We start from the raw sequence: 22,832 nt of genomic DNA on the forward strand, positions 1-22,832 counted from the left end.
GTTAGTGTAATGAAAGAGGGTTTGTCCTCATAAAATGGAAGGGATTCCCAACATCTACCGATAGGGTACTTCAACATGTATCAAGACTTAAATCTCATGCCGATCTAAGTTAATTAACTCAACCGAATGGTTTATAAATAAAGCTCTAACTTCTCACACATCATCAAGGTATTTTCTGGTGCGAAAGTAGCATTAAGCGAGACGACACAGAAGAATAAAGTGGTGCAGGTCCATGAATTGATAAGTGGGGGATGAATTTTCTATGTTTAGAGAAGTCCTTACCAAATTGAAAGATGAGTGTTCAAGTAAACTACTAAAAAGTGGGTATTAGGTTCCATGGATTGCAGTCGTAACAAGGCACTGAGCTTATGTGAAGATGACGTTTAGTTTGTGTCAAAATCCAAATATTTTCGAATTATTTAATTCTATATTTGACAAATGTAAGGCAGACTCTTCAAAGATAGAACAACTTTAGACACATTAAAATTATATATTAAATTAATTAATAGCACGTGTTGACCGTGACTGGAGGTTTGAAGAATCAAAAGAAATCCCATTTTTATGGGGGGCCTCCTTTGACTGTCTTTCATTAGTAGGTACTCATCTTAAATTAATCAAAATTGACCATGTGTTAGTACACTAAATATATTAAACATGCACCCATACAATTCCATATACATGGCCGTCTCTAGCATTTTGGAGGCCCTAGACAAGCTAAGAAAATTAGGCCCTCATCCCCTAAAATAATTTTTTTTATAAATCTGAAATCCAGCATATCTAATAAATTCAAAATACAATATAATTAGTTCTTGGATACACATAAGGCCCCCATCCCCTAAAATAATTTTTTTTATAAATCTGAAATCCAGCATATCTAATAAATTCAAAATGCAATATAATTAGTTCTTGGATACACATAAATTATCACCAATATCCAATAAATTAAGCAACTCAAACTTATAAATTTATTACATCACATGAAATCAAATAACGCTAAACCAAATAACTCATGAGGGAGGGGCCTCACTTGTACGGTTCGGATTTGATTTGTTACATGGCAATCAAAGTTCTAGGTCAATGAATTACACTTTTTAATTTTTATATATGTGATAGCGTGTCATTTTGTGTTTGGGCTAATGGGCTTGTTTTCTTAAATAGCAATATATTAAGATATTTTTTTCTTATATCAATTGGCAAGTACACTGTACTGTCTGTACACACCTAAAAAACTATACAACTTAATAAAAAGTGAGGCCCCTCCCCCATGAGAGGCCCTAGGCAACTGTCTGTCTGGCCTCCCCAAGGAGCCGGCTATGTCCATATATAGTTTAGGTTTGCAGCCTTGGTGGGACTTATTTGGATTGTAGAGTTTGAAATGGCACATCTTACTAAGATGTATGGTATTAACCTATTAGGGCAATCCAATAACTATTCAAGGAACTACTGGGCGATAGCTTAGTTATTATCTCTCCGGACTTACGGAGTACGGTGTTCGAGGTCGGGAGTTCGAATCAACAAGTTAGGATATATCTTTGTGAAATCATGATTTCATGGGTTTGTCTCATGCACTTTCTGGCCCCTACTCACATGGACTTTGGACCAATTTTATTTGTTACTAATGGTGCGGGTTGGGCTAGGTGGTTCCGTGGTTAAGAAAAGGCAAATATTCAAGGGCATTTTATGTCAAAATTGCGTTTAAATGACCACTGTTGTATTATGTGCTTCCTTGAAGGACCCACATGCTTCTTTTAGGTGGCCCTGAGCTAAAAGGGCGAAAAACAAATAGATGGGAACTGGGAAGGTCTAAACTCTGAAGTCTAAAGCAGAGGACACACAATGAGAGGTAGAGATGAAAGATGCCCTATCCATCTATGTAGCAAGGGAATATTATTGCTTCTAAAAGATAAGTAAGCCAGGCCTCCACTCTATTTGGCACCAATGCTTTTTTCATTAGTGAGTGCCAATGAAATTATACATATGAAAAACTATATATCAATCAATTCTATCTTCCTCAAAAGATTCTTAGTAGCTGTAGCAATTGGTTTTTTCAAGACTACATATATACCATTAGATGGGTAACATGCATGCATAATGCATCATTACTCACTAACACTACTCTAAAACAGTGAAGAGTAGTAGACAACCCACCATCTTGAGTGGCTATTGCAGCCTTTACTTGTGATGCTGTACTGTGTGCCACATGCAAATTTCAAATTTGCACTCTCAAAGCAACCTTCTCTAGATATGGCCTCCTATCCTATCCTATCCTAGCTAGCGACTACAGTAGAAGTTATAATTGATTGGTTGAATTTTGTAAAGGTGGGCAGGACATTGTATCAGAGTCGTTCATTTATCCTTGGAGAAGTAATAAAGGAAGGAATACATTCTCTTTCACCAATTAGAAATGTCTCCCTCATGGGGATTTTGTTTTCTGAATCAACAACTGATCTTGATTGATTTGTTTTCCAATGCATATGGCCCTATATATATATATATCTATGGAAGCCCCATAGCCACAGGAGTAAATTAATTAAACCAAGTAGTTATATATGGTTGGTTTAGTTGATTAATTTTTCCTTCGGGTTCAATTAAGTTGTTGGATAAATGTCTGGAGTTTAATTTCTCCATGATATATCACTCACGGGTAAAGACATAGCTAGCTGGTTAGGAGATGTCAGTCACATGTATGTACTACACATGCATGGAAGAAGAAAAATAGACAAGTAATAAAGTAGAAGTTTATGCATCACAACTCACAAGATGATCGAGAAAGGGAGAAGAGGAGTAGTGTATGTGTTATGTGTGTTTGTGGTGGAGAGTTTGTTCCATGTGAGATGGTCACAAGCAGTATATTTAAAAAGCTATACATATACATATATAATCTAATCACATCGATATCGATCGTAATCCACCACGAAGGGAGGACCATCGATCCCTTGTGATGTGAGGACATTAGAGACATATATTTTCAGCTTTGTTATCTTCTGAGAATATATTCTTTCAAAGGGTTCAAGTGTTTGTGTGTGCGAGACAGAGAGAGTCATGAAAGTAATGATCTCTAAGCTAATAATAGGGTCCATACAGAACACCCACTACAAAGATGATAGAGAAGATTTTGTGTGACGCTTGACTATTCTTTTAGTGGGTCGGTGATGCTGATGGATCGGGATGACAAGGCTTCTTCATCTCTCTCTCTCTCCAGCCACTGCACTTTAAGCATCTTAAATGATTAAAACATGAGAAACCAATATTGAAAATGGTTGCAAGTTTCTTTTTTTTTTTTTTTTATCTATATATAGAAATAGAAGAAAAATTAAGAGGAGAAGACTCACAAGTGTTTTGCTTTCCTAGCTTTGCATGTGAGCGCATGTAAATTGATGTCTTTTTTCTGCTGAATTAAGACTTTCAAATTATTTCTCCCTTTCCTTTTGGGATGCTATCTGTCTCCACCTTCCTTCCACATGATTCATTGGTTTTGCAATAACTATAACTTGTCTATCGATAAGACTCGAGACATAGCATACCCATATCTTTTGCCAACATCTGCTTACCGCTTTGCTTTAGATGTTTACATGTGGTGGTGAATGCTGATACTTAATTTAGCAGACAAATTAACTTATTTCCCGGCAGAAACTTCAGCTCGAGTTTAGATCCAACTCAAAACAGAAAAGTCCTCATTCTTACTCAATTGATATAAGAAAACCCCTTATGAATGATTAGTATAACATCAACCTAAATTTCCCAGCACCAAGTCAATCATTTGAACTGGTAATAGGATACTCAATGGATGGAGGCATCAACATTTAGAAGGAATAGCTATTTGTCTGAAAAAAGAACTAAAAAACTTCCTGATTATAAGAATACTTTATAGACGCCAATATAAAAGCATCTAAATTACCAAACAAAGGTCAATAAACGCACAAGGGATTTACATTAAAAGTAGGAAGTATAGAACTTCCGGAGGTTAAATCAAAATGTCAGGAAAATTCTGTCTCAAAATCAACCAAGTCTAATCACATGCTGCACTACTAAGACAAATACCACTAGGCTTCAATCATTGGTTCAGGGCCAGATGGTTCTGTGCGAGACTTGTTGGATTGGTGCACAGAGTTGAAGAGGATTTCCTTGATAACCTAAAATGAAACAAAAAAATAGAATGTGTTCAGGTCAAACAATAAAGTGTGGAAAAGACACTTGCTTATGGGTAATGGGCCTAAAACATTTAACACCCAAGGCAATAACGTCACATCACCTGCGACATCAGTCCATGGACCTGCTCAACAGTTATCTTTGCACTATCACGAGTAATCTTGGCAAGTTGAGATTCCTCCTGCAATTAACAAGAGCAGGCATCATAAGAGAGGGAGAAAAAGATGACATTTGTGCTTGTTTTGTTATTCCATTAAATTAAGCCAGACTTTTGAGTTTCCAAAATCCCCCAAATAGTCTCCCTTTTCCATAATATTAACTAATCTACACAAGCCCCTTGACAACAGGGTTAATGACTATTAGTATTTAGACCCCCCACTGAACAAAACAAGACGTCTATATAAATGCTACTCTACCTCTTTCTTCTTTTGAGGAGGTGCTATAAGTGGACCAAAACGAGAGTGAGCTAATTGATTTTCTGCTTGTTCCAGCTTTTCAGCTGCATAAAGCAAAGATAGTTATTCATCACAACAAAATACAGACGTGAAAAGCTTTCCGTACATCTCAAATGAAAGATGATCAACTTATGCACTTGCATAACTAATGCATGACAACACTTCGAAATTACCTAAATCTGATATCTGTCCAGCGACATAATCTCCATTCCCTAAAAGTGGTGAAGATGAAAGAGTATTCACCCAATACTTGTTCCATAGCAGATCTAAGAGGTGGCAATCAAGCGAGGACTTGAAGTAAGTGATGTCCAATGCATAATACTGCCAAACAGATACAACCCGGATTACGCAACAATAAAATCATTAGTACACCCGGATTGTTGCATAACTTAATTACCTGTTTACAGTGCACGCCAAAGTCTTCAATCTTGTTTAGAGGGATGGTTTGATACTCCGACACGGGATCATCGGGAGGCTTGTATCCTTCTGGGTATGTCCTAAATGCACCAATCTCGACTTTCCCGGCAGAAACTGTCCTGGTTGGGTCAATAACAACAGCCAAGAAGGGCTCCTGAAATTGCTGATTGAGCATTTGGGTTGAAACATCAATGCCCGAAAGCCAACATCCATAACCAGGATGAGAATGGTACCACCCAACAACATTCTCCAACCGTCCTGCCTGCACCAAAATATTCTGGGTGAGAAGCATTCTCTAACAGATTCAGAGCAATGTGAACAATCTAACCTTCAATTATGACCCATATGTATGAATACAAGAGAAGTAATAAGTGATTCTTAATCTAAATGCATAGAACAACACCCTCTTCTTATTGCATATGAACTATTTATACCAGAAAGGCAAAAAATTCCTAGCTCGAATATTGATGTTAAAATTTTTGGAAAACCTTAAACCGTGTCAGGAAACTGAACCAAAGGAACTAACAAAAGAAAATGGCATTCAATCAATAATTTCCAGCTCAGAAGCAAAGCACTACTGTATGAAATTCAAAAGAGTTCCATTTTAATAGTTTAAAACATCTAATGTCAGATACACTATAGTTGACAGGTAAACAGTTGTCCAAGGTATGCAAGCCTTTAACTAAGATTTCTCAAGGGAAAAATCTATAGAAATAAAATACAGTCATTCCCTTTGGAATTAGACTTGATGGTGCTTCAATAAAACCCCTAACTTAACAGAAGTTGTACTCCAGGCATGCCCAAAGACATTGCTATTCGCAGGCCTTCTCAACCACAATATGCAATTTGGTGTGAACTTATCCACTCAAGCCAAAGGAATCGAAAGAATCAGATCGTTGGGATTGAACATTAAGTAACAGCACCTACATATTGAAATCGCTAAAACAAAGTGTCGACTATATCACAACAGGACTTGTTTGATGAGCTAATCACATAGGACTTGAAATAAACTGTTGAGCTTAGAGTGTTACTGTTACTTTAAAAACAAAACCCAAGCTCTACATTAGGGTTTAGTGTCACGGCCAAGCAGTATCATTGCAAAAAAATAATATTCAATTTGGCAATTTCGTTTTCCCCTTCCGATTAATTTTGTCGCCGAGAAAAAAAAAAGCACAAAAAATAAACGTAGAAGGCATAAGGGTTTTCGCATATAAAGAAAATCAGCAATCAAACAATAGAACAAACCAACCTGCTTATTCGTCTGTGAATAATCGACCATATACTCGTACGCATCGGCCTGGGCATTAACCCTCGTCTCGGTACCTTCAACAGGCAGAGCAAAGGCATCCATAACGATGATGGCGTCACCGTCAGTCTTCCCTTGCATGAGACCCATGACCTCGATGGTGCCGCCGGAGCGCGCATGGACCACCATCTTTAGAAGGGCAAGTGCTGAGATCTTGACTCGCTTGAAGTAGTGGGGATCGTTGGCCCAGGGCTTCTCCAGCTGGAACTTGCCCTGCGCGGCCTCATCGTAGTAGAAGATAGCGTCCGCCGACGGGTCCACGGTGGAGTTGGTAGTAGCTGTTCCACACGGCGGAGTGTCAACTGTCTCTATGTTGTTCTCAAGCTCCCATGTTTTCTGGGCGATCGAGGAGGAGGAGGAAGGGAAGGGATCCATACTTACTGTTACTGCTCTGCTTTGCGTGATTTTGGCCTGTTATAATTCCCCTTTAGGCCTGTTATATAATTCGCGAGAAGGAAAATGGGCTTTTCTATAGAGCCGGCCCAGCCCAATCTAGTGTGGGTAAACTAGTTCTTTTGCAGAAATTTTAAATTTGCCTGCTCTAATTACACTTTTTTGTTTTGGTAAATGGTAACCGATAAAAAAAATACCATATAAATTGGACATTTGAATATTCAATAAGAGTCTAAATCGAACCGTGCTCAAATAAACAGAATAAATTGAGTCAAACTCAATATATGACCACAAAGATATTGCACCGAGTGATGGCTTTCTTCAGAATAATGGTTGAATCTGGAACAAGTGACCGACTTATAACTCCTTGTTACATCATAATAACCAACTTATGCATTCTGGAGATGCAAATCAATGGAATTTATAGCCACCAACCAAGGCCTTTTAACAAAGATGAACTCAAATAATACCTTCATAAGCACTAGAGGCAAGAGCAGAAAGCATTAGTAGTAAATATGACTGATTAACTTATAACCTCATGTAATTGACTGGTTACGTAGATTCCTAGAATGAGACAAAAGATACATGTAACTTCTTCAAAGGTTTCTACAAAGAAGAGTCGCGTGACAAACATAATCCATTCAACTCCTACCTAGCAATTTCACTAGAAAACACAACATGCCCTATTGTAGTTTTATCCTTCTTCTAGCCTAGTTTACAGTCAATTCTACAGTAGGGTACAAAATCACAACCTTAGCATCATTTACCTCGTCCCCTGCCTCTCCGATTGTATCTGCTCAATTTCCTTCCCCGTTGTGAAACACCCACCAAGCTGGGTTTTGGATTTGGCTGTTCAAGGTCCTCTAATGAATCATCATGGTGCAAGCTAGAGCTATTTTGAGAGTCAGGAGCAACACTCTCATTCTCATTCAGGGCTACTACTTCAACTGAAGCACCTTCAATTTCTTTGTCACAGCCAGCATCAACTGAAATCTGCTCCTCATTATATGGTTCAGGATTTTGTTCTTCATCTATTCCCGCAGACAGACTGACGAGGTAACCAGTGTTAATAATAAAGTTTACAAGTCACCTAAGAAGCAAAAATTGTCAATCATCATCCCTTCACCTGGATCTGAAGGAAGGAAAACCGTTTGAAGCAAAAGCGTCGGTTGCTCCAGTAGCTTCTTTCAAGAGTGAACCACTCCCTTCATGTAACCTTGAATCTGTGGAACATTGGGGGGTAAAAAAATAATCATTTGGAAAATTTAATGATTAATATCAAAAGGAATCTGAAAATAGTTTCTCCCAAAAATAAGCATAGTCCAAGAAATCCACGGATCATGGCACCCATTAATTTCACAAGAACTTATCATTTTAATTCACAGAAAGTTATCTGATAACAATGGTACTTTGAGATGCATCTTGTCAATAAATGGTCTTTTAAGCAACTCTTACCTTGAATAGCTTCCCCCACTAGAGGACCCACGAGTTGGCTTGTCACATTAGCGTCCTTGAGACCATCAACAACACCACCACCAGTATCACTGCAACAAATGGAAAATTTGGAGGAAGCATAATCCAAAAGAATCAATTAGGTTGAAAATTTTAGCAAGATCCAAAGGGAAAGGAAGAGGAACAGAGAAATGTCACGCTGTTCACAACATCCAAAACAACAATATTGGAGCAAGGACTTTAAAGATGAACCAGCTAGGAAACATGCTCATAAGTAACAAAAAACAATGTAATATTACAAATGTAACTTTGTGCAATTAAAGTCAAATCTATAATCCACAAGGCTCCAGTCACCATGAAACGGACATGTGAATGCCCCATTGCCCCCTACTTTCACATTGCAGACTATGATGCCTAAGTGGTGAGGTGAATGACAATGTCAACTGTAACACTTGCTCACCCTCACGGAACTCACAATTTTAAGGTTGTGATTCCATGTGTTTAGGTATAGCAGATTTGAAGATGAAGATTCACCTGTGTGATACAACTTTGATATCTTCTGCACGATGAAAACTTTGTCCAGTATTCATTGGGGGTTCTTCTAAGCTATCCTGCATACCTATATCAAAGGTTCTAATTAAAGAAAAGAAATAGAAAATCCTTACTGGAAATGAAATTAATTAAATACAACCGCATATGAATTAAATTCCGGATAATATAAACACATGAAATAAACAAAGGGTACAAACTGAACGGCAAGTAAATCATCCAAACGAATAAATTAAACGCCAGTTTCTTGTCACAATAAAATGGATAGCAGAAAATACAAAGGTCAACCAATATCCACATAACTGTGCCTGATAAAAAGAATGACAACATGTCATGTTGACATTGACATAATGTCAGCCCACCAAAAAAAGGTTGCAGAGTTGGGTGGGAGATATTAATAAAGTTATGAATGCCCCTATGTCACATGTAATATTCCTCTTTCATGCGAAAACCATACGTCAAAATTAACTCACTCATCAATGAAGAACAATCTGACTTGTAATAAAATTTGGCGGGTTCTCAGAAGATCTGTTACTATCCAAGTCAAATTATGATTAAAAAATGCCCGACTGCATATGTCAACCAAACAGGTAACCTGAAGGGTTTACTTCATCTGACCCCCCTATGTGAATTCATTCAACATCAACGGCCAGCAATTCAAAGTTACAAACCAACCTTGAAAAAAAACTTAACTTAGTATCAACAATAAGTTTCTTATCCCAATCATATCATCACTTGACATTTTTTTCAAAAGAACAATATTATTCATCTCCTTAAATGGCCAATATAAAGACAACATTTTTCAATCACTTCAGGTAGAAATTTTCTCTCATCCAAGAAGTGAATTTTAAGTCATAAAAGGATGAAAATTCAGTGAGAATTGAAGAAGAAATCTGCTTCTGATGGATTAATTGTACACCCAGCCATCAACCAAATAATTATCAGAAAGAGGTTCCTCTGTCTATCGCGCAAGTTCAATATATAGTCAAGTTCAATATGTCTATTGACATTCATCCTCATAATGTGCATTGTACTAATCATTCCTCGGCATAATAGATCAGGAGCTAATGCATATAAACTATGTCAAAAATAAATTGAAAAATTATCCCAAGAACTAACAAGGTCAATTGTGTAAGTGTTGCTTCAGGGGAATTTTAAAATAAAATGAACAAAAATTATGCAAAGCACCTTCTGTTCCCATGAGGAGACATGCAGGCCCCAAGTCCTTCACGAACATAAGAAGAAAATATTAGACATTTCAAAATGCATTTTATTTTTCCTTTGATAAGCAGCTTTGATGGGTATCTACTAATGGCAAATACCAAGAATCAAAACAATATCAAAAGCTCAATAAATAAATAGTTAAGTATACTTTAAATTCCACAACTCAAATACCTGATTATTCTCATATATGAAAGTATGATCTGGTGGCATTGCTTTGTCATGTGATCCATCATCCCTTTTTTGTAAAACTGAGAGAGGATGGGTAAAAGAATGTTATATTCCTATACATCGTACTCTTTACTTAGTAGTCATACTGAGACAGTTTTTCAAATTTTGTCATCCTACTGATGGCAAAAGGTTACTGAACAGAAAGAACATAACTTCCCTAAAAATGTAAAATACTGACTTGCACCAAGGAAGCCCTCAGGAATATTCACTCCGGCATCCAAGCTCAATGCATCTGCTGATTTTGAAGAATCGTGCCTTTTGTCTTTCATACCACCTTCTAGATTGTCAGCAAACAAAGCTGTAGGGGTAGTTTTATAATCAGACGTAAATTCGGACCAATCATTTTTGGATGAAGGGGGAGTTCTCATTTCTGTTGCCTTAGATCTGACTCTTCGAATTTCTTCCAGAATATTCCACGAACCAGTGGCTGGGAAATCCCTTTGCAGCTGCATTAAAGTTGAACCACCCATCCCAAATCAAGGAAACCAAAATAGAAAAGAAACAGCAAGCAGAGCTAGTAAAAGTTCCCCCTTTTCTCCGAATGGGTAAAAAAAATTTTAAAAAAATAGTGGTATAAAATCATAGATATTGCCAATTTAGCCCTTATCATTCAAAACTTATACTACAACGATATACTCCATCTTACTCCCCTTGTTCCCAGTCTCATTTTAACAATTTTGAGAAATTAGTAAGCTTAGGCATTTGCATTATAGTCAGCATTTCTCTAAGTAATAATCAATCCTGCGACCAGAAAATCAGCAACTAATTTCTATTACATCTCGAATTATATGTCCATTTACATCTCCATCCTCACTATAACAAAAACAAGGACATGCTAACATTCTATCCTTTATCAAGGCAAAGCTTGTTAATATAGTAAAACCTAGGTCATCATTCAACACCTTTCCATTTTCCATCGGGACAGTCTTCCATAAATCGTAGACATTTAGTATGAGATGTAGTCCCGTGGCTCACAAAATTATTGGTACGCATATTGTATACATTTGGGCATACATATAGAGAAATTATATTTTACATGTGATACCTTGGATAAGGAGACAGAGTTTCCAACCACTGAATATGGTGTTTCTTCCTTAAAGAGCTGCACTGCTGATGGCAAAGGAGATTTATTATGGTTAGAAGATTGAGAAGCCCATGCAGGACGTGATTGCATGTAGGATTTCGCCATATCCACAGGTGAACCCACCTCACCGCCAATAACCTATCATCAACAAAAAATCAGCCTTAAGATGCAGATGGCAGTATAATCACATGAAACAATCAGCATAAATATTAAATCCTCAACACTTGAGAAACGTCCCAAGAAAATAACGCTCAGAGTCTCAGACCAATTAGTTTATGCAAGTACTTTTATATAAGTGATAATCATCAAAAAAGCATAAAGGTGAGCACCAATTACATATGAAGTATAAAAGAGCCACCACGATGATAAAGACAATAAGGTAGTACATCAATTTAAAACAGAGAGAGTGATCTACATGCTTCTTTTTGGAGGAATAAATTAAAGCACAATCAACACAAACTAAAAACCAAGAGGGATATGGTTAAACAAGCAGTCTAGAGAAAATATGAACTTGAGATGCAGAGAAGTTCCTTGCCCCTTCAATTTTCTTTTATTTTCTTTGACTTTCCTTTAAATTTCTTAGGCGCCAAAGTAACATTTACTCCACAAGTTCACTCTCCAATCTAACTATAGGGAAGAAAGAGATGCCAACAAATTTTGACAAACCAATCAGTCAACATTTAGGAACCAATCCTCCAAGTGCCAAATTTCTTATAATCTCTCCTCTCAATGAGCAATGAAATGAAAATACAATGTTTAGTATCTAAAGCAAAGCCATGGGTAGTGAGCGCAATAAGACATTAAGCAAGAGTTACTAACTTGTGACAGCAAAGCAGGCTTCAAAGCAGTGGTTCCCGGATCCAATGTTGGCAGTGAAGTTGATCCCAATTTCTTCTCCTCTAGCCATTTTTGCGCCTCAATTATAGCTGCACATAACCATTTGGTCAAATATTATATTTGGGAAATCAATTTCCAACTTTTTTCCCCCGTACTCCAATTTCTCTAAAGAAAGGTAAATACCACTGTCAACTGTTACTTTTTGTATCCCTTCCTGTGTGTTTGCCATGCCAGGAGAATCTATAACTCTAGATTTGATAATGTGTGACATCCTATCACATTCTTCCCTGCTCAACAAAGTAACAGCCCCTCAGAACTTACAGTTGAAAAACGATAAGAGAACATCTACAGAAAGCTTGTAAGCTGAACCATTTGAACACTTTTCTTGAAGTGTTACTGAAAAATTAAAACATAAATGTAAAGAATTGCTATAGGCATCATTGTACTCAAAATTTATATAAAACCACAACACCTTGTGCTGATACAAGAAAAATGCAAGTTTTACAAACTCGAAATGTAACATTCCATGATAGAACGAACCTCTAACATTCTTGATTACCTTGAAAAAGTTTCCTGCATAACAAGCCGCTCAATTAAGCGCTTGGTTTCACTCTTCCACGCTACTGGTTGAGGCTTGCCCTGGATGGACTCAATCATGTGGGATTTCCCATTCTTCTAATCAAGTATGAGAATTGGTACAATTAGAATAATGTAACCAAATCACTCGGCTTTGAAACCACAACTATCACTGCAAATGGGCATAACTGGTAGTAGAAGTACCTCATTCATTCTGTCAACGCCAAGTGAAGAGAGATCATCATCATGATTGGCATCATCCATATCATCCTCTGCAATAGATACACAAATTCTCTAAATAGGAGTAGACATATCACAACAGCCCAACTTTCTTTTACTCTGCGTAAAATATTTTTTAATAAAAACTAATAAAATATGCAATAAATCACCTTCGGGAATAAATTTCTTATCACTTCAATCCATGTCTATCCCTAATTTGTGTTCACCTTCAGGAATAATTATTGGACAATATTTATTAAAATCACCAAGCAGATTACAAAGAGGCTAAATTTAAGGCCTTGAGAAATAATTACAGAGAAATAAAAATAATAACCCCCAACCACTAACATGCCATTTCGCAGCTCCCTATCCCTAATTCCCAACCACGTCAATCTATACTAGGCAGTCAAAACAGCTACGCACGCAAAAAAAAAAAAAAGAAATAAGAAAATGCAGAGATAAATGTATGTGAAAATACAAACAAATGTATGAAATTACAAGCATACCCGAAGTGCCAGAGGAAGAGGAAGAAGACGAGGAGGAGGAGGAGGAGGACTGAGGGCCAAATACAGAGGAAAGGACCTTGCCAGCGCCGGTAGCAATGAGGCGAGTAGGAGACAAAATGATTTTGGAGATCCAACTAGGGTTTGGTTCTCCAGAGTTGGGCAACAATCGAGGACGGTCGTACGGAGTAATTGGACCCGCACGACGCCTGGGTCGGACCATTTTCCCTCCCGCTCCGAGGCGGGGCCTGGAAGCAGAGGCCATGAAGATCGTCGCAGAGGCTCGCTGGAGTTTTTGAAATGCAGAGAGAGAGAGAGAGAGAGAGAAAGGAACGTTGTGATTCAGATGGGTCTGTTAGAAGCGGTTATTTTAATTGCATCGTCAACAATGGAATGCTTTTAATCCATTAAAACGCGGTGCTTCCCTCAAAAGTGTCAAATCGAAATGTTCATCACCCCTATTATCTTAATTTTGATGGTCACAAATCACAATCACAAATTTATCAAACTTGTTATATTTTTTTTCTAATTAACTAATGAACATTTTTACAAAAAAAGTATTATGATTTGTAATCATCTTAACTACTTATATATATATATATATAGATAATATTCGATCTTTATTTTTTATAGCCGAAAATACTTTTGCCAATATTTTTTTGACTTTCCATTGAATACATTTGTGGTGGTCGAGCCGAATTTCGTGACTCATATGTTGTTGACATTTTTGTGGGAGTTGGTGACGAGCTCCCCATTCACGCAATAACTATAACTCAAATTGAACATTTTTCAGTGCATGGCTACTATGTGATCACGTATAAGGATTGCTAATTCTGGTAATTTCTATCAATTTTTTATGTAAAAAAACATACATTACACGAGGTTAGCATACATAGATTCATTGAGAAATAAAAACAATCACTCATTATAAAATGGAAACCAATTCAAGGTTATTTTTCTTGTGGATTTGCATTCGACCTTCCGATAAATTATAAAATGGAAACCAATACAATAATTTATTTTGAATTATTAGGCGTCAACATAGAGTTATTTCAAAGAAAATAATGGAAAAAAATATAAATTTGCATTGTTGTTTTAGACCTATTTTGAGACTCATTTTATTGGATATTTGAAGCTAAAACACATGAGTTTAGGTCATTTATGGGTGTATAGGGTTGTTTGGCATTTGCGAGTAGTTTGTATATTGTTAGCCATACAACTAATCAACAAAATCATCATGAATAAATAAAAGTAAATAGTGTATTCATCATGATGTTTGGTGCTTCGGTGTCATACGATGTCGTTCGGGAATGTCAGATAATGAATGTCTTTTAGTTTGTGATATGTTTTTTTTTTGGTGGCACTAGTGCCCGTGAATCTCAATTACATAATTTAAAGAGTAACTTAATACAATCAGATTCATGACCTTTTAAAAAAAAAGTATTAATCATAATAATTCATTCTCCCTTGATGATATAAAAACATATCCATAATAAAATAACTTTAAACACCAAAGAAGGATTATCCTTTCATCGAAAATACAAATAAATATATGTATTTTATGGGTTATTTGTGGGGGGTCAATGAATTTATCCAATGTACAACTACTGGTGACCTCAGATTTCTATTTGAAAGAGAAAATGAAAACCTCATTGGTAAAGTTCTAATTGTTAAATATCAAGAAATTGTTGGATCCTAATTGATACGTGATTATTAGCTAATAACCACATGCTTGTTTAGAAATTAGAAAATATTTAATTGGCTACATAAACATTAATATCTTAAAAAACATTTTTTAATTCATAACCCAATAATATATATATATATATATTGAAATGTGGAGGAAATTCGAACTCTAGTTGATATACATCATTTAAATATTTGCGTGCCTTATATCAATGAAATATTCATATTCTTTTTTTGAGAGAATGAAATATTCATATTCGATCAAATATGGGGAAAAAAAAGGCACCAACTTTAACATTTATTTATTTTTCGGTTTTTAATTTATTGAATAAAATATATATATAAGCGAAGAGTCCCATTACATCCTTGTCGGTTTTGGTTAAAAACGATTCGGCAACGAAGCTTTTCCTCTCCCAATCTCTTTTGCTTTGCCGCCTCTGCCTTTTCGATCGTCAGTTCCAAATCGGCTGTGATTTTCGGTATGTTTTTTTTCTCTCTCGAATCCTATCTGTTTCATGGGAAATATAGATTGAAACGAAGACCCAAACCAATACTGTTTTGATCATTCGAATCTTTCAAATTGTCTCATCTTTCTTCTAGGTTTTATTGATGAGTTTGAACGCTGTAAAGGAATGTGAAGTTAATTACTCGTCGTCTTCCTGGTTAAAGAGGAAAATAATTGACTTGGATCTGTAGTTAAGGAGTTGGGTGATATTGGCATTGTCAAGTAGGCTTACTGTATTGAGGGTATGTCCTTTCTTTTTGCAGTTGGGGCTCCTTTGTTTATGCATGGTTTGTATTGAATTCTGCTCTTAGGGAGCATACTTCATTACTGATTGAGTGTGTTTTTCTTGACTTGTTGCTGTGTAATAGGACCATGCCTCGTAAAGTGAGCTATGGCGTCGATTATGATGATGATGAGTATGGTGATTTCGATGACTATGACGATGATGACTTTGAAGTAGAACAAACTGGTGGGGTACTTTTCAGATTAGTTGATTAGAAGTTTCATTTTCTGGGTCTTTTTGCTAATACTTTGCTTCATATTTGTGAATGCAAGCTAGAATGGAAGAAATGTGTTGCTTTTCATAAAATTTTAATAATTTCGGTTCTATATTTAGATTAAGGGCTGGACAGACCTTGTAACATTATGTTCACAGATAGTTACGCTGTCAAGATTTTAATTTCTGCTGCTACATTTCCTCTTTGCGTTGGCTTTTGATTTTTCATGGATTGCTTGGTCTCGCTATTCTTATTGATTTGTTATTGAATTCTCCATCTTTATTGACCAAATTTCTTTTACTATCTGTTGATATGTATGAATCCTTTGTCGTAGTGATGAATAATTAATTGAAAAAGTTGTTGTATTAAGTGTCTTCGTCCTTCTTTCTCTCCCTCCACACACGAGTTAGGGCATAATTATGCTGCCCTTATCTTAGCCTTGCAGTTGTTGTATCCCTGCATAATGTAATAACTTAATATCCTGCTAGACCTGATATGAGCTCAAAATTGTGAATGCTTGATTACTAGAAAAAATTTATTTCGTACGTATTTCTACGCACCAACTGCTTGCCATTGATTTCTGGAATAGGGCAACATGGATCTAAGCAGGAAAAGAGAACTTCTGGGCTATGGCGTTGCTCAATTTGCACCTATGATAATGAGGAGAGCTTGTATGCATGTGATATCTGTGGGGTTCTTCGTAATCCTTTGTTAAACATTGACAGCAACGGTGATAAAGGATCAGGTATGCATATCTGTCATCCTCCATTTTTTTTTTGTATTTTTGATTTTAATGACTGTCTACTGCTACGTATTGGCTTTGATTTGTTCGTATTCAAGTGATGTGCACACTCCTTATTATTGAACCCTCTTGTTAACTGGACGTCCACCAAAGGTTAAGATACATAGGATGTAGACATGGCTTTGGTGTTGAAACTTGTGGCAGACTTTATTTCTCCCATTGCCCCCTATATGGTACATTGGTAATGGTATCCTCTTGGGCAATTTATCTATCTTGTAGACCTTGTTCCAAGGTTTCCTTTCACGTTGGTTGCCCAATTATAGAATAGATTTCTTTCATGCAGTTAATGACATAGGCAAAGATTCTGGAGTGTCCGTAATGGCCAAGTCTCTTTTTGCATCAATGCCTCATCAAGCACCCAAAAAGCCAGTGGTGTATCAACAGCAGAATGATGATTTTGTGACAGAAGAAGGGAATAAACTTCACAAGTGTGGGAATGTCGGAGGAAATTTTCATGAATTCCATAAGGCTTTTAGTTCTGGTAGCCATTCTCGCATAACTATAGGTCTGCACATGTTCTAAAAGCAGATGTGAATTACTGGATATGATGGCTATGTTTCCTTAGCTAAATATTCCCGAGAAATGCAAAAATTTATATTCCCGAGAAATGCAAAAATTTACTTTGTGTTGATGGATGACCATTCATTGGAATCATATTTTCCATTTCACTTCTCCAGAGTATTGCCTACTTTACGCTAACCATTCACATGTTGATCTTGCAGCTCCCTTCATGTTTGACGTTCCATCAATAGATGATTTGGTTTCTGATGGATTGAATCGCTCCAAAACAGGTTCAAAAGGTACCCTTTCGTGTTTACATTTTGACATCTCAGTAGAAATCTTGATCTAAAAGCACTTTTCAACTGGTAATGTATTCAGCTATCTGGTACTAGATGACTCATGACCACTGCTTTGCAAGTAAAAGTATATCTTGGCTTAAAACAGTTGCATCCTTCTGTTCATGCTTCTTGCAAAAACTAAAAGGCAGAGTGTGAAGCATGTAGAGGTCAATCAGAATAAGAGGCTGATAGTAAAGTGTATGTAGGAAACATGTAAAATCATGATCCCGAGTTATGACACCGCAATCCACTGGAAGAAGTTAGAAATCTAGGTCATATGATATTGTCAGAAGAGCTTTCCTTGTTGGAAAGTATAGTAGGCTAGATGCTATCAAGGCAGCATAAATCTTTGCATTATTTCCAAGGTCTTAAAGAGTATATGATGCAAGCAACATAGAGATCAATAAGAACAAGAGAAGGTCAAAGAAATCTCGGGTTATGCATTACCCAAAGTTCAATGGTAATCAGTATTATTATTAGTTTTAGTATGTTATCTTTGTTAACTCAAAGTCGCAATCTTATTTCTGTCTAGGGTTCCAATTATTGTTTGGAGAAAAGTTCTTTGACAGTTTAGAAGTATGTAAAAATGCGTGTATCCTCTCACATTTTAATGTATAACATATTGAACCAATTATGAAAGAACCTTCTTGTGAAAACTTTAATTGATTATGCCATGCCTGCTCTATTTTTCTGTCTTCCTTTTCTCTAAATAAGCTACAATCAATCAGATCTAATTACTGCTAATTCAAGCTCTAAATTTTCCTGTTTTCAACAGTTCTGACTTCTGATCATTCCACTACTCAACTTTAATGAAATAGGTTTCCCTATGATGTACCTTCCTGGGTTCTGTGAAGCCAAGAGAAAGTCCAAAAATCTTTATTTACCCCAAGAGAAACGTTGTCCCCGGACAGTTGTTTCCTTGACCAATTTTAACCCTCAATAAGGCCTAAGAAGAGAATGAGTTTTGCTGTCCTACATCAAAAACATGTCTGCTAGGCAATATTAGGACACCATCTGGCTATGTATTATTTCCATTGTCCTAAAGAATATAAGTAGATGTGCATGTTATATCTTTGCTCGTTTTAGTCATAGTATAAGTGTGCATGACTGTTTATATGTCAACTAAGAGGATGTTGAATGCACATGTTATGCAAAACTAAACTAATTCTTTCTTTTAAAAAATAAATTTGGAAGCTGGCTTTGAATTTAGCTTCATTTTTCTTATTTTTATACTGTCTACTTTCGTCTGCAGCCAGCTTTCTTAACTCGAAATCATCGGCGGTTTCCTCAGGTGTCGCTGAGAAGAATGGTGCAGTAGCACTGCAATCAAATATCAAAAAGTCAGATAAGTCTTCTGTGGTGAACAGGAAAGATAATGTTGTGGGTGAGAGCAGTTCTACTTATGGTGTAGTTAATAAACAGTCAAGTGAAAAATCATTAGACGGGTCATCTTTATTGGTTCCCAAGAGCAAGCGTGATGTTCTGAATGACAGCAATTATTCAATCAGTGGGGGTGAGCCACATGATCTTATCAATAATCTGAGCAATGTATCTTTGAATAATAAATCTGGAAAGTCAAATAAAGTTGATCCTGGAAAAGCCAACTCACGTGTGCATTATCAACCTGAAAAATGGATGCTCCTGAGCAAAGCACAAGACGATTTAACTCAACTGAATCTTGCAATTGTGAGTTAACACTAAGATTATGGTCTTATAATTGTGGGAATTTCTAAATCTATTGGTAACATTAAATTAATTGATTTGTCTTTGTAGGTTGGCCATGTTGATTCTGGAAAATCAACACTTTCAGGTAGGCTGCTACATCTTCTGGGAAGAATAACTCAAAAACAAATGCACAAGTATGAAAAAGATTCCCAATTGCAGGTATGATCGACGCCATTTCTGTGTGCATGTACCCATGCCATTAAGATTTTGTTTATTGGAATAATGATATTTGTGTGCCAATCAGGGTAAAGGGTCCTTTGCTTATGCTTGGGCATTGGATGAGAGCACTGAAGAAAGAGAGAGGGGAATAACTATGACGGTGGCCGTTGCTTACTTTGATACAAAAACATATCATGTTGTTGTGCTTGATTCTCCTGGCCACAAGGATTTTGTTCCAAACATGATATCTGGGGCAACACAAGCTGATGCTGCCATTCTCGTGATCGATGCCTCATTTGGCGCATTTGAAGCTGGTATGGATGGTACCAAGGGGCAAACAAGGGAGCATGCACAACTCATTAGAAGTTTTGGTATTGATCAAGTTATAGTTGCAGTCAACAAAATGGATGCTGTGGATTACAGCAAGGAACGGTTTGATTTAATTAAACTGCAATTGGGAGCATTTCTTCATTCTTGTAATTTCAAGGAATCTTCTCTGACGTGGATGCCATTGAGTGCGATGGAAAATCAAAATCTAGTAGCAGCTCCTTCCGAAGTTCGTCTATTATCCTGGTGAATTTCTTGTGCTGATATCATGTATTTAGAATTTCAATATAATATAAACTATAACATAATCAACGATCACCAAAATTAAAAGAGTTAGGTACAGTTGTGCTGATGTGTTGAACATATTATAAAGAATTCATTCTATCAGGCTTATTAGTTTACAATTGGGCTTAGCTTTCCAAGCACTTGAACGATCTTGGACGAGCTCTTGATCAGCTGGGCCTATGGTTCTACCGTACAACTTGTGGAGCCTATAACACAACCAGTTGATGTTGGTCTGTCCTCTATCCGGCATATTCATAAAGACAGAACTTGTACCTATTTATAGTGAAACTCACTTGTTGGTATAACTTAAAACTCCATGAGAATATATATATAAATCTCAAATTGTGTAGCACATATGGTCTTGACTGTATTTGGGAGACTAAGATTGGCTAAAGTATCTTACTCTGGTGTGTTGATACAAGCTGGACTGTGGTGGAAATATGTTAATGTTAATGATTTTGAGTTTCTTTAATGATTTGAAGAGAATAGTGGAGCCATATTGAAGAAAATGTGGACGAGAGCGAGGCATTTATTTTGTTTTTTGAAGGAGTTATTTCCTTTCCTTCTTCAACTGTCTTTGTTCAGTGTTTTCGTTTTTGTTGAGAAAATTGTTTGCCTTAGTAAACAACAATGGAAAATCAGCCAAGATTGAGATTTGACTATCTTAATTATGGCCCTGCATCTTGTCAACTATTCAGCCTAGAAGAATTTTTTTAAAAAAAATTAAAAAATTGAAGGAAGTCGATTGGAATGGAATTATGGAAGTAAACAGGAAATCATCTGCTATAAAAAAACTTTCACGATGTGTATAATAATCCCTCTTCATTATTCTTGTTTTGGATAATTTATTGAAATGATTTAATGCAGGTATCGAGGACCTTGTTTGTTGGATGCAATTGATTTTCTTCAACCTCCTTCACGGGATCTTTCGAAACCTTTGCTTATGCCCATATGTGATGTTATCAAGCTACCTACAATGGGCCAAGTGTCTGCATGTGGTAAATTGGAGGCTGGAGCCCTTCGAAGTGGATCAAAGGTACGACCATTTACTCTTTATTTTAATGTTCCTGTGGCTGAAATTCTGTGAGGATTTGATGTTTCATTATTGGTTTCTTTTATAGTGTGCCCTGCCCTGTATGCTGTGAGGGCTATCATTCTTTGAGAATGTCGATGACCAAAATTTTAGTAAGAAGTGACTGTATGTCTCAGCTTGCTAACATTTTTGGCTGGTATAACCATCCAATCTGCGGTTTAAGATTCTTTCCTATTCTATCCATTATCCCCCATGATAGTAGCTCATGATTGGATTGCAAGGTTCTGTATCTACAGTACGAAATACAGATGCTTCTTTGTGCCATTCTTTGGTAAACAATACCTATGCACAAGATTGCTGCAGTGGGCGGGGGTTAGGGACAAGTAAGATATACACAGACCTTACCCCTATATAATATGTAGAGAGGATGTTTTCAGGAATTGAATATGTGACCTTTCGATTTCACCCCCGCAACTCTACCACTAAATCAAATGTTCAATGGCATTGTTTACAATGAGCACTCTCTGCCAGTGACATAATTCTGACTTTAGTTTGTGATTACAGGTTTTAGTTATGCCATCTGGAATTGTAGGAACTGTGCGTTCACTAGAGCGTGACTCTCAGGTTTGTGGCGTTGCAAGAGCTGGAGATAATGTAGCTGTCAGTCTGCAGGGCATTGATGGAGGTCATGTGATGGCTGGAGGAGTTTTATGTCACCCTGATTTTCCAGTTGCGGTTGCAAGACATTTGGAGTTGAAGATTCTTGTTTTAGATGTTGTCACACCGATTTTGATTGGGACCCAAGTAAACATACTATAAGCATGATGCACTATTTTTCCTGTTTGTTCTGAACAATGTTTTAACTTTGCACCTGGCATATTGTAATACTTGAATGGAATGTGCAGTTGGAATTTCACATACATCATGCAAAGGACGCTGCAAGGGTGACGAGGATATTGTCGTTACTTGATCCAAAGACTGGCAAAGCAAGGAAGAAGGGCCCCCGCTGTCTTTTGGCTAAGCAGAATGCCATAATTGAGGTGAGTTGAGATGAACGTATTCACTGGTTTTACAATCGACCCAATGGCAGTATTTCGGTCTGATATTTGTCTATGCTCTTATTTTCAGGTCATTTTGAATGAACCAGTTTGTGTGCAAGAGTTCTCAAATTGCAGAGCTCTTGGAAGAGTTTCTTTACGAGCATTAGGTAGAACGGTTGCCTTAGGAATTGTAACCCGAATAGTTGAAGAGCAGGAATAGGAAATTCCAGGAGACATCCCTCAGAATCCAATATTAGGTTGAGCAAAACAAGGTTGTGGGCAGTTCCTTGGGGATTGTCAGAATTAATGTAACATAGACAATTTGTAGCTGCAAGTGAATTCTAGATATGTAGAACAGGCAATTCCCCTGCTGTTAAAACTATGAAGAATCATACTTGATTTTGAAATATGGAGTTGTAGCTTTGGTAGTACTCGTTGGGTATTGGCGTTAAAATACCCGTTTAGGTATGGAAAAGCAGGCCTGAGTCATGTGGGGGGTTTGATTATTATTGCCGTATTCAAAATGGAATTTCAGTCACTTT

General features: G+C 36.8%; 3 protein-coding genes across 10 annotated transcripts; 1 reads left to right on the forward strand and 2 right to left on the reverse strand.

The window, feature by feature from the left end:
- Nucleotides 1-3,819: 3,819 nt before the first annotated feature.
- On the reverse strand, nt 3,820-6,737 carry LOC119992551 (COP9 signalosome complex subunit 5b-like). The gene is made up of 6 exons (XM_038839295.1): nt 6,271-6,737; nt 5,002-5,283; nt 4,778-4,925; nt 4,566-4,648; nt 4,253-4,330; nt 3,820-4,133 (listed from the first exon to the last, which is right to left on the reverse strand). The coding sequence occupies exons 1-6, from the start codon at nt 6,700-6,702 to the stop codon at nt 4,044-4,046; spliced, it is 1,113 nt and encodes a 370-aa protein (XP_038695223.1). The 5' UTR covers nt 6,703-6,737; the 3' UTR covers nt 3,820-4,043.
- Nucleotides 6,738-7,211: 474 nt separating this feature from the next.
- On the reverse strand, nt 7,212-13,778 carry LOC119993856 (protein KAKU4-like). Of its 2 annotated transcripts, none has more exons than XM_038841147.1 (13): nt 13,396-13,778; nt 12,875-12,942; nt 12,654-12,766; nt 12,278-12,381; nt 12,077-12,183; nt 11,219-11,395; nt 10,352-10,619; nt 10,117-10,193; nt 9,910-9,946; nt 8,707-8,791; nt 8,176-8,264; nt 7,847-7,943; nt 7,212-7,768 (listed from the first exon to the last, which is right to left on the reverse strand). In XM_038841147.1, exons 1-13 carry the CDS (start codon nt 13,655-13,657, stop codon nt 7,480-7,482), a joined length of 1,773 nt encoding a protein of 590 aa, XP_038697075.1. In that variant the 5' UTR covers nt 13,658-13,778; the 3' UTR covers nt 7,212-7,479. The 2 variants fall into 2 exon arrangements, with proteins under 2 accessions (XP_038697075.1, XP_038697074.1); XM_038841146.1 differs by having other exon boundaries at nt 12,654-12,769; nt 13,396-13,777.
- A 1,645-nt stretch (nt 13,779-15,423) lies between these two features.
- LOC119993017 (HBS1-like protein) lies at nt 15,424-22,697 on the forward strand. 7 transcript variants are annotated; one of them, XM_038839899.1, is made up of 13 exons: nt 15,424-15,557; nt 15,679-15,825; nt 15,952-16,052; nt 16,670-16,825; nt 17,166-17,387; nt 17,605-17,682; nt 18,974-19,407; nt 19,495-19,605; nt 19,691-20,178; nt 21,085-21,253; nt 21,815-22,054; nt 22,156-22,290; nt 22,379-22,697. In XM_038839899.1, exons 3-13 carry the CDS (start codon nt 15,956-15,958, stop codon nt 22,508-22,510), a joined length of 2,262 nt encoding a protein of 753 aa, XP_038695827.1. In that variant the 5' UTR covers nt 15,424-15,557; nt 15,679-15,825; nt 15,952-15,955; the 3' UTR covers nt 22,511-22,697. The 7 variants fall into 7 exon arrangements, with proteins under 7 accessions (XP_038695827.1, XP_038695830.1, XP_038695829.1 ...); XM_038839902.1 differs by having other exon boundaries at nt 19,013-19,407; XM_038839901.1 differs by having other exon boundaries at nt 17,166-17,363.
- The last annotated feature ends 135 nt before the right edge of the window (nt 22,698-22,832 follow it).

This window comes from Tripterygium wilfordii, chromosome 23 (genome assembly GCF_013401445.1).
Source record: "Tripterygium wilfordii isolate XIE 37 chromosome 23, ASM1340144v1, whole genome shotgun sequence".
Taxonomy (NCBI): Eukaryota; Viridiplantae; Streptophyta; class Magnoliopsida; order Celastrales; family Celastraceae; genus Tripterygium; species Tripterygium wilfordii.